Raw genomic sequence first — 10,825 nt, 5'->3', positions numbered from 1 at the left:
AAAGGACATTATTCTCCCAAAACACTGATAATCGCAGAGAGATTCAGGTTTCATAAGAGAAATCAAAAGGAAGGGGAATCAATCTCACAGTTTGTGGCTGTATTGAAACAGTTATCTGAACACTGTGAATTTGGGCGATCAATGAGTGACACTATACGTGATAGGTTAGTGTGTGGCATGCGCAGCGAAGCAATTCAGAAACGCCTTTTGACTGAGAGTAACTTAACATTGCAGAGAGCAATAGAAGTGAGTACGTCAATGGAAATGGAAAATAAGACGCACAACAGCTCAGTGCATCGATCAAAGTGCATAAGGTGTCTACGGAGTTAAAAAAAACAAGGCAGGAGGTGGCAAGCCATGCTATCGCTGTGGGAAACCAGGTCACCAAGCAGAGGAGTGTTGGTGCAAAGACTTAGACTGCAGAAGTTGTGGAAAAAAGCATCACATCAAACGTGCATGTAAAAACAAAAAGAGACAATCAAACAAAAGTACTGAACAAAGGAAAAGTGACTTTACGGAGTACAAAAAGAAAGTGCATAAAATGGAGCACACAGAGGATGAACAAAGTGATACCCTGTCTGAAGGGGAAGAATCTTTGCATGTTTTGTCCATTTCAGACAATGAACACCGCTACTGGATGGAAACGCAGTATGGATGCAAGTGGACACTGGAGCAGCCATATCTTTGATTTCAGAGGCTGTATACAAGGAGAAACTACATCACCTCACACTACAGCCCACAAAGATGACGCTGAAAACATACACCGGTGAGATTGTTCCAGTGAGAGGAAGCGTGATTGTTACAGTGGAGCTCAACAAACAGAAGGTAAAGCTACCACTCTACATTGTGAAAGGCAACCATCCAGCATTGCTAGGACGCACATGGCTGGAAAAGATAAAACTAAACTGGCAGAAAATTCACATGGTTGCAAAAGAGGACACAAACCTACAAAGGATATTGAGGAAACATTCAGATGTGTTCAAAGGAGAACTTGGCAGTATGAAGGACATTACAGTTAAACTGACCGTGAAACCAGACAGCAAGCCAAAATGCTTCAAAGCTAGACCTGTCCCATACACCATAAAACCAAAAGTTGAAATTGAGCTAAACAGTGAATGTTAGTGAATGGGCTACACCCGTTGTTCCAGTCATAAAAAAAGATGGATCACTCAGACTCTGTGATGATTTCAAAGTCACTATTAACCCAGTCTTGACTGCTGAAAAATATCCACTACCCCTCATTGACGACCGCTTTTCTGGTTTAGCTGGAGGACAAAAATTCAGTAAGATAGACTTATGTCAGGCCTATTTACAGATGCATGTGGACCACAAGAACTGTTGACCATAGTGACCCACAAAGGACTGTACAGGAACCGGAAGCTTCCTTTTGGAATCACCTCAGCTCCGGCCTTGTTTCAGAGAGCTATGGACCAGATACTGAGTGGGCTCACTGGGGTTCAATGTTACCTTGATGATCTACTCATCACCGGCAAAGACGAGCAGGAGCACCTGAGAAACCTGAACACCACACTACAGAGATTGGAGGAGTATGGTCTGAGGTTCCGGAAGGACAAATGCAAGTTTTTCCGACCCTCTGTTGAGTACCTGGACCACGTCATCGACAGTTCGAGCTCCACACAGAACGTGAGTCAGCTGAGATCATTCTTAGGACTACTGACATACTACGCAAAGTTTGGGCCAAACCTAGCTAACATGTTAAAGCCACTGCATGAACTTTTGAACAAAAGCAAACAGTGGAAGTGGACAGACAGATGTGAGGAGGCCTTCAAGAAAGTGAAAACAGCCTTAGCTCAGTCAGAGGCCCTAACCCACTTCAACCCCAACTTGCCATTACAGTTGGCATGTGATGCATCGCCTTATGGCGTTGGTGCGATTGTCTCACACATCATGCCATCAGGTGAAGAAAGGCCAATTGCTTTCGCATCATGGACCTTAAGTAAAGCCAAGAGCAATTATGCACAGATAGAGCGTGAAGCACTCGCCATTGTGTTTGGAGTTTCATCAGTTTCTGTTTGGCTGACGATTCACACTGCTGGTGGACCATAGACCCCTCACCTCCATCTTTGGTCCCCACACCGGCATTCCGTCGCTTGCAGCCAGCCGCATGCAGCGATGGGCATTATTGTCATCTGCTCACCAGTACAATATCAAGTACAGAAGGTCTGAGCAGCACTGCAATGCAAACGGCCTCTCAAGGCTTCCCTTACCTGTCGCACACACTGAGCACTCCCAGGCTGAAATCTTCTACTTCAAGGAAGTGATGAACGCCCCAGTTACATCTGTCCAAGTGAAAAAGTTCACCCCACTGATCCAGTGATGTCTGAGGTTGTGGAAAAGAAGGAGTGCTGTTGGAAAGCCTACAACCTTACCTAGTGAGGAGAAACGAGCTCACAGTTCAGTTTGGATGCTTTCTATTGGGTTTTCGAGTCATCATACCGCCGCCACTGAGAAGGCAGGTGCTTGAAGAACTCTATTCAGGGCACTGTGGCATGGTGCGAATGAAGGAGATTGCATGCAGCTACTTTTGGTGGCCAGGTTTGGACGCAGCTATCGAAGACCAGGTCAAGTCATGTTCTGCATGTCAAAAGATGAGGAACATGCCTCAGCTAGCGCCACTACACCCATGGGACTTCCCAGAGGAGCCTTGGCAGCGAGTCCACATAGACTATGCAGGCCCACTGGAGGATCGTATGTTCTTAGTTATAGTTGACGCACACAGCAAATGGCCTGAGGTCACAGTGATGAGGAGCACCTCAGCGGAGAGAACCATCGAAGAGCTACGGTCAATCTTCAGTCGCTTCGGCTTGCCAACGCAATTCGTTAGCGATAATGGCCCCCAACTGGTGTCTGAAGAGTTCCTGTAATTCACGGAAGCAAATGGAATTCAGCACATCAAGTCAGCGCCGTATCACCTTGCAACGAACGGCCTCGCTGAAAGGTTTGTCCAAACAATGAAGCAAGCTTTAAAATCATCACAAGGGAACGGCTCCCTCAATAGGCGCCTAAACACCTTCCTGTTAACCTACAGAAACACTCCCCACGCTACAACCAAAGTGCTACCCGCGTCAGCCATGATGAAAAGACAGCTTTGCACGCCACTCGACCTCGAGACCTCCAAAGACTAAACAGGTTGTACAGACACAACAGAGAGCACAGGTGGAGAGACGGAGCAAAGCAAAATACAGAAGCTTCATAGCTGGAGAGAGAGTTCTTGCTCGGAACTACTGCAAGATCAAAAGTGGATACCAGTGGTTGCACAAACAGGGGCTGTGTCCTATACAGTTGACACACCGGAAAACATCATCTGGAAGAGACACGTGGATAAACTGTTGCCAGGAAACAACCTCAGAGATGACTCCTGTCAAGTGACAAACCAAGATCAGCTACTGGAGACCTACCATGACTACGAGCTATCACCTGAACATCCACTGCAGCAACATACAAATGTGGAAAGTGCTCCAGACTCACCTGAACCCGACAGAGTGCCTACTCAGGGTAGTGTTGCACCCCAGTCTGGGCATACACCATCACCACTCAGAGACAATGTGACTGTCGACTCACCTGTACGCCATCATTACTCTGCAAGAGAAAGACAACCCCCTGACAGCTTGACTATTTAGTTCAGACTAACCTCCGACATTGGGGCAGAATACACCCCAGGGTTAAGTCTGGGAACTGAGGCAGTCTACCCTCTTTCCCTAGTTCAGAAAAGGTTAATCTGAAAAGTTCATTTATTTACATTAAGAGAACTTATGTTAAAAAGAAAACAATAGGCAAAACAGTGAATATTAACTTTTTCTTTATGAGTCATCAAAAGTAAAGGGGGAGGAATATGTTGTGTATTGATATTCTAGTTTTGTCCCTTTAGGGTCCCTATTACCCCCCCTTGCTTACCTACGTTGAAATGCTTGGAATGTTCTTCCTGTGAAACATATTAAACAACGCCCATGTTAATTTCTACTCCCGTCTCATGTCCTGTCCTTATATTAGTTGTTTAACAATACAGTGTGCCATACAACAAATACGAATGAGTTTTCCCCCCACAAAAGGGCTTTATTACAGACCAAAATACTCCTGACAAACCCCCCCCCCCATCCCCATCCAGCAGACGAAGAAGCCAGATGTGGAGGTCCTGGGCTGGTTACATGGTGTGCGGTTGAGGCCGGTTGGATGTACTGCCAAATTCTCAAAAACAACATTGAGGGCAGTTTGTGGTAGAGAAATTAACATTCAATTATCTGGCAACAGCTCTGTTGTACATTCCTGTAGTCAGCATGCCAATTGCACACTCCCTCAAGACATGAGGCATTTGTGGCATGGTGTTGACACAAAACTGCACATTTTAAAGTGGCCTTTTGTCCCCGGCACAAGGTGCACCTGTGTAATGATCATGCTGCTTAATATGTCACACCTGTCAGGTGGATGGATTATCTTGGCAAAGGAGAAATGCTCACTAACAGGAATGGAAACATTTTGGGATCTTTTATTTCAGCTCATGAAAAATGGGACCAACACTTTTCATGTTGCGTTTATATTTTGAAACGTCATGAAACTTACTTGCAACTACACTATCCTCTTATGTATGTCTTCTATTCAATTGATTTCACAACACCTTCGCTGAACCAGCCTTTTGAAGGAAAGGATTACATTCTAACATGGTTAACGCACAAATAAAACACATGAAAAAGTACCAAGGAATTACAATTTTATTTAAAACTGTTCAGAAAGGCTTATTGAGAGAGAATGAGTGACACATTTACTATTGCTATATAAAACATTGCTTTGAGGAATTAAAAAAAAAAAAAAAAAAGTCTATACAGAATCAGTATTCATCTGAAATACGAAAATGCCAACTCGTGATGCTATTTTAAAACAAAAACATTCTGAATATTTCCCATGCAATTTTCACAGTACATAACATGTATGAATTTTTAAATATAGTACAGTTTGAAAAGTAAAAAAAAAATGTAATTGACCATTTTAGAATCTGCGACGCTTGTTGGCACCAAAGTCCGCAGGGCCTTGGCCAGGGACTCTTGGGAACACAGGCTGGCCTCCTACCGGCATGTTGTTGTTTCCTGCCCCCTGCTGGGAGAAAACAGAAAAGACACGCAAGATGAGTGATAATGACAAATGAAAGAGTTTCTTGCAGCTATATATTTACATGAGATTTACAAGATTAACATAGAGGTGAAATGAAATACATATTTGGTTACCGTATCCCTGTTGGCACAATAATTGTGTTGATCTTGGAATGTAAATATATTGTTTGTTATTCTAAAATATCTAACATTACCATTAAAGGGGGGTTCTCGGCAGGTATGTTGGCAGCTCCAGGGATGGGCACGCTGGGGTTTCCTTCACCACCACCCATCGAGTTTCTGTTAATTCCTTGACCTACACCAAACCAAAAAACAGACAGCACATCAGCAAACCAATACAATGGGGTCAGGAATGATTGGATCGCTTGATTAAGATTAGCAAAAAAAATACTAAAATAAAAATACTGAGCTATATTGTACGCTAAAAATAAAATACAAAATAAAGATTTTATCCAAATGCAATTGCTCAGTGAAAGAGGTTGCTTAACAAGTTATTTTTTATTTTTTAAATTCTAAAAAAGATGGGTTCAAAAGAACAAATTGGGAGGGATCTAAGACATGTATTAGTATAAAATATAATTCTTCATATTTTATACATTTTTCTGTAGTTTTCAATATAATTATTTATTTTACACTGTCTTTTTTACTTATCTTTATCAAGGGATCCAATAATTCCGGACCCCACTGTATATACTAGATAACATGGTGACCATCACCCTTGACAGCTCAGTGAAGATCTGAAAGCTAATGTAAACCTTACCTTGCATGTGCATCCGCATCTCCTGCTCCCGCTAAGAAAAATGATAACACAGATTAAACAATAGACAGCTTAGAATAAGCAACCAAAATATTATTTTAGTGAATAATGGTCCTTTTTCCAATTGCTTAACCACCAACACAATTGCAAAGGTGCTTAGAAACATTTAGGCAACTTCCATTTGTGTATAGAGGAATAATGACAGATATTTGTTTTATCAGAGTATTTAAACCAGTGTCAAATAGCAATGACTCACATTTCCAGGGAAGTTCCCCTTGAAGCCCTCCTGCTGCCGCCTCATCATCTCCTCACTGTGCATCCTCATCTCCTCCTCCCTCCTGCGACAGTCCTCTTCCTGACGCAGCGCCATTTGCTTCCTCTTCTGCATCTCCTGGTTATGGAGCTCCTCCATTCTCCTCAGCTCCTCTTGACGCCTCAGCAGGTCTGTAATGAGACGAATAATGAGACACCCCATTCGTTAGTAACCTAGTCAAAAGGCCTACACCATATAAATCAATTACCAACAGGATTGGATTCAAGTGGTGTATGAGATTGATATCTGGGCTATATCTGGTGGATGGACACTCCAAGAAATACATACATTTCTCCATAAGACACCCTGTTTTGTGTTTATTAGTGTCCTTAACGTTGGATTGATAAGGTGTCTGTAGAGTGGACCCAGACCATACAAACCTTGTCTCATCAAGATAACCTGGTGCTCATGTCTAGCTGCCTCCATCTCTTGCTCCAGCTTCTCCTGAGCCTCCTTGATGTTCCTGTCCACCTGCTCATACTGCTGCTTCTCCATCTCCATCAGGGCCTTCCAGCGCATGGCATACTCATACTCAAATGTCCCTGGCTGAGCAAATCTCGGTGGCTGCTCCCGCTCCCTGGCAGAGATTTTACACAAGAAAACCAGATCAATATGCAACACTTTAATGTCATGGATTGTACCTCTTTTCAACAGCATGGTGCAAGATTGTTCTATGCACAGTTCTGACCAATGTATTTGGAGAAAGTATGCCAAAACCCCAAAACTATGATTACTCACTTGTGAAACACTTGGTTTTTGTTTACAATCCTCTCTGGCAGTCCCTCATCCTCATCAAACTGCTCCATTGGCTCAACTGTCACTGGCCTGGGGAATCTGAAAAGCGTAAAACAATCAGCATTACCTCTCCCATTTTGAAAACATTATAACAAAATGCATTTGAAACATTACATGTTTTCATTTTATTTACAGCCTGATACTTACGCAGTCAATAGAAAGGCTCCATCTGCACACCTATCCAGAGCCTTCCTTGCTGCAGGCTTGGCTGTGTATTCCACAATCCCTTTTCCTGTGGGTCTCCCTCTATCATCTACTATGACTATGGCCCTTTCAATCTGGCCAAAGACAGAGAAAGCCTCTTCCAGGAGCTCATTGGAAATGAACTGTGGCAAATTCCTCACAGTTAGAGCAGCACCATGTGTTGCAAATCGCACACGCAACTGTCTGCCTCTGAATGAGGTGTCATCAAGCTCCGCTTTAGCAATCTCAGCCACTGTTTTTGTCTCCTGTTGGTAGAAAAGTATAAAATAAGAACATTTACAAAGTAGTCACACGGGAATGCTTTCCCAATAATTTAAGATTGAGGAATATAACTTCTATCCCTTGAACATGCTACTGTGACAGAGTGGAAATTCATCCCAAACTGGGGTGCAAACTTACAACCCTCCCCACTGTAACAAAAACTCAAGAGGCACTGTCAATATAACTGACCCAGAAAGCTAAGGCAATTCTGGATCGGGGGGTAACGGTACTTCTACATCTCAGGAAGGCAGTAGTGATGCACTTGGTCAGCCGCTACACTAACTACTTACCAGTCTAATGAATCCAAACCCCCGGTCCTTGTTGATGAAAATCTCAGCTGCCTTGCCATACTTGGAAAACAACTTCTCCACCTCTGCCTCTGTAACACCAGTTGGTAAATTTCCCACAAAGAGACGGCTACGCTGAGTGTAAGTCTTCTCTCCAGGTTTCCTGAAGTTTTGTAGATCTATGGTTATCCCTGCATCTAAAGAGAAGCAAAATATTAGAATAATCTAATACTGGATGATTTCATTTCCTTCCAATACAGGGCTCAGGAGTCAATGAAACCTATCTTACTTGGGCTCTCCTGCTCATCTGCATGCTGTCCATTGCTGTTGACTCCAGGATTTCTCTGGTTTTCAAACTGGTGTCTAGATGGGCCATGGTACTGCTGTTCTCCACGGGGGCCCTGGTTTCCTTGCATCTAATTAAAAGGACAGTCATTAACAGAGTCAACACATTGAGTTTTATAGCTAACACTATCGGGCAAAAAAAAAATGCATGAGGATGCAAAAGATGTCAAAGCCAGAGGAACGCTATAGCTAATGTTAAGCTGGCTAGCAAAGTGTTTCGTTATAACGTTAGCTATAACAGATAATTTCAGTCTAAAACATATTTTGGTTAACGTTTAACAAGCAAATCGTATATGGTAACGAGTGGCGTTGAGAGCGACCATTGGCTAGGTAACAAAATGTAATATACAGTAGCTAAATCAACTAGTTAGCCAACGTTAGTTACTGTAGAGTAACGTTACCAAAATGTGAAAGCCACCGGCTTTGTTTGCTAGCTAGCATAGCTAGCTAACTAGTTCAAGACGGGCAGTGGCAGCTAGCAAACCAATATCGATTGTTCAACAATCTGTTAGTTAGCTAACGAATTAAAACATGTTAGTTAACTGTTAGCTACTTATGTGAAGCTAGCTAGCAATTTCGCTACTTACCTAAGCTAACCATCCTCACCACTAAGCTAACATAGCTAACTAGCACAATCGTTTTGTTCCTAGCAAATGTATGTAACATATTGCTAGTTAGCTAATATAAGCAACTTCTCAGATGAAAACAACATTCTTGCATATTCAACTATTACGTTTTCATACCTTTACAAAATAAATGTTTGGAGATTCTTACACACGTAGAAGGGAAAATCGCTCTTTACAAAGAACAGATAATGGATTTCACAAACAACCTTTTGATTCCACTTGAGGAAGCAGATTGGCTGACTGGGAGAAGGCGGATGAAGTGTAGACATGCAGTGATTGGAAGAATCCCCGTCAATTATATAGAGAATAGTAAATCTAACAATCTAATTGGTGCATATTCTATTTTGACTATTCCTTGATTTTTGCCAGAGATCTGAACATATTGACGGTTTTGGAACCTCTAACTCTTGGGTACACTCGCAATGGCTGCCTGGTATTATGATGCAATAATTTCCATGTAATGTAGAATGTTCCCTCGGATGATGTTAACTGATGCGGATCATGCAATTCAATGTACTTTTTGCAACGTCAGTTGCGTTGAATCAACAAATCACAGCACATTTTGATCGGTACACTTCCTGCTTTTACTTCTTTTACTTCCTGCTTTGCTCCATAGTGCCACAGTATGAGTCATAATACCCATAAAACCTAGCTGTCAAACAGGGAAATGGTTTCAATCGTTTTTCGACCATTCATTTTTCCCATAGGAAACACTTAAAACAAGGGCTGTGTTCCGTGTAGGCTTACCCCGGCGTGATGTTTTAATAACCGTGCAAAGCTCTCTTGGACAAGGTCACTTTTATCAATATAGTCGCCTGCAATTACCCCCAGAAATGAAACGCTAATTAGCCACTAATATACAGAACTATTGGGGCAGTGACATTTTTTTGGCCCACGGGACAAATTATTCAGCTGGGGTTGCAATTTTAGCACACAATTTCAAAGGGAAATTTTTGTTTACTCAAATGGACTCCAATGGACATTGGCTAGTAGCGGTCATCAACCACATGGACAGATTATTTGTGTTGTGTAATGTATATGGATACTGTTCTAGTCCTCCAAATAACTTACTTCTAGAGGAAATTGAAGAAATTCTTAAAAATCTTCTGAGAAAATTTCCATCCAGTCAGATAATAGTTGGTGGAGATTTTAATATGGTTTATTCTAATGAGACTGATAGATTGCCTCATAGGCCTAACATTGGTGTGAACAAGTTGGTGAATTTCTGCCAAAGCCTGGACTTAATTGACATATGGAGAGTAAAAAACCCTGGAGAGATACAATACACATGGAGTAATAGAGATCGTTCCTTACAATCAAGAATTGATTTGTGGGTGATAACCTCTAGTCTTGTGCCCAACACTGTAGAGGTAAAAATACTGCCTGCAGTCCTGACGGATCATAAAGTCATATGGTTGACTGTAAGAATATGCAGTAATGATGGTAAGAAATACTCTGGTGGTTACTGGAAACTAAATAACTCATTGTTATTGCATGATGATTTAAAAAATGTGATTAAGAATCTAATCTCTGTTTACTGGAGTTTAGCTACATCTAATGCAGAATATGGGAAATATTGGGAACTGCTGAAATTTAAAATCCGCTCAGCCTGTATTACTTATGGAAAACGGCTTGCTTTAAGAAGAAGATGTGAGGTAGCTGAACTCTCTAAGACAATTGCCGATATCACAGAGATTGAGCATCTTGATCTTAATAAGAAAGCTAAATTGAATGATTTACAGAATCAACTTGATACATTGTATGAGGAAAAGGCTAGAGGAGCTTTCATAAGATCTAGAAAACAATGGCTTGAAAAAGGTGAAAAGAACAGTAGATACTTTTTTAATTTGGAGAAGAGGAGAGGGGAACTCAACACACTTCGGAAACTTAAGATTAATGGGGTTACCACTGAGGATAGAGAGTTGTTATCAGAATTTACCACTAAATTTTATGAGAATCTTTACTCCTTAGATAACAATTTGAGTGACTCTAAGGATCTCCTTGATTCTATAGAGAATGTTAATTCGATTAGTGAAGAACTCAATCAGTCTTGTTGCCAAGATTTATCCATTATGGACATCCAGTATGGGGTTGCTCAGTTAAAAAAGAACAAA

At 41.7% G+C, this 10,825-nt stretch overlaps 1 protein-coding gene across 4 annotated transcripts; it reads right to left on the bottom strand.

The window, feature by feature from the left end:
• Nucleotides 1–4,709: 4,709 nt before the first annotated feature.
• On the bottom strand, nucleotides 4,710–9,198 carry LOC115154558 (non-POU domain-containing octamer-binding protein). 4 transcript variants are annotated; one of them, XM_029700885.1, is made up of 10 exons: nucleotides 8,918–9,198; nucleotides 8,030–8,156; nucleotides 7,744–7,937; nucleotides 7,136–7,437; nucleotides 6,932–7,027; nucleotides 6,574–6,770; nucleotides 6,137–6,324; nucleotides 5,884–5,914; nucleotides 5,318–5,418; nucleotides 4,710–5,106 (listed from the first exon to the last, which is right to left on the bottom strand). In XM_029700885.1, the coding sequence occupies exons 1-10, from the start codon at nucleotides 8,978–8,980 to the stop codon at nucleotides 5,002–5,004; spliced, it is 1,404 nt and encodes a 467-aa protein (XP_029556745.1). In that variant the 5' UTR covers nucleotides 8,981–9,198; the 3' UTR covers nucleotides 4,710–5,001. The 4 variants fall into 4 exon arrangements, with proteins under 4 accessions (XP_029556745.1, XP_029556744.1, XP_029556746.1 ...); XM_029700884.1 differs by having other exon boundaries at nucleotides 4,710–5,109; nucleotides 8,918–9,196; XM_029700886.1 differs by having other exon boundaries at nucleotides 4,710–5,109; nucleotides 8,829–8,940.
• Nucleotides 9,199–10,825: the final 1,627 nt, after the last annotated feature.

Source organism: Salmo trutta, chromosome 19 (genome assembly GCF_901001165.1).
Source record: "Salmo trutta chromosome 19, fSalTru1.1, whole genome shotgun sequence".
Lineage (NCBI taxonomy): Eukaryota > Metazoa > Chordata > Actinopteri > Salmoniformes > Salmonidae > Salmo > Salmo trutta.
The sequence above is the reverse complement of the archived record's forward strand: the minus strand, read 5'-3'. Positions and strand labels throughout refer to the sequence as shown.

Excerpts from the sequence above, each read along its gene's own strand:
- LOC115154558 (XM_029700884.1), bottom strand. The coding sequence starts at position 8,980 with ATGTCTACACTTCATCCGCCTTCTCCCAGTCAGCCAATCTGCTTCCTC. Across the intron at positions 8,157-8,917 it reads TCCTCAAGTGGAATCAAAAG|ATGCAAGGAAACCAGGGCCC; the intron begins GTTGTTTGTGAA and ends CCTTTTAATTAG. Across the intron at positions 6,771-6,931 it reads AAAAACCAAGTGTTTCACAA|GGAGCGGGAGCAGCCACCGA; the intron begins GTGAGTAATCAT and ends AATCTCTGCCAG.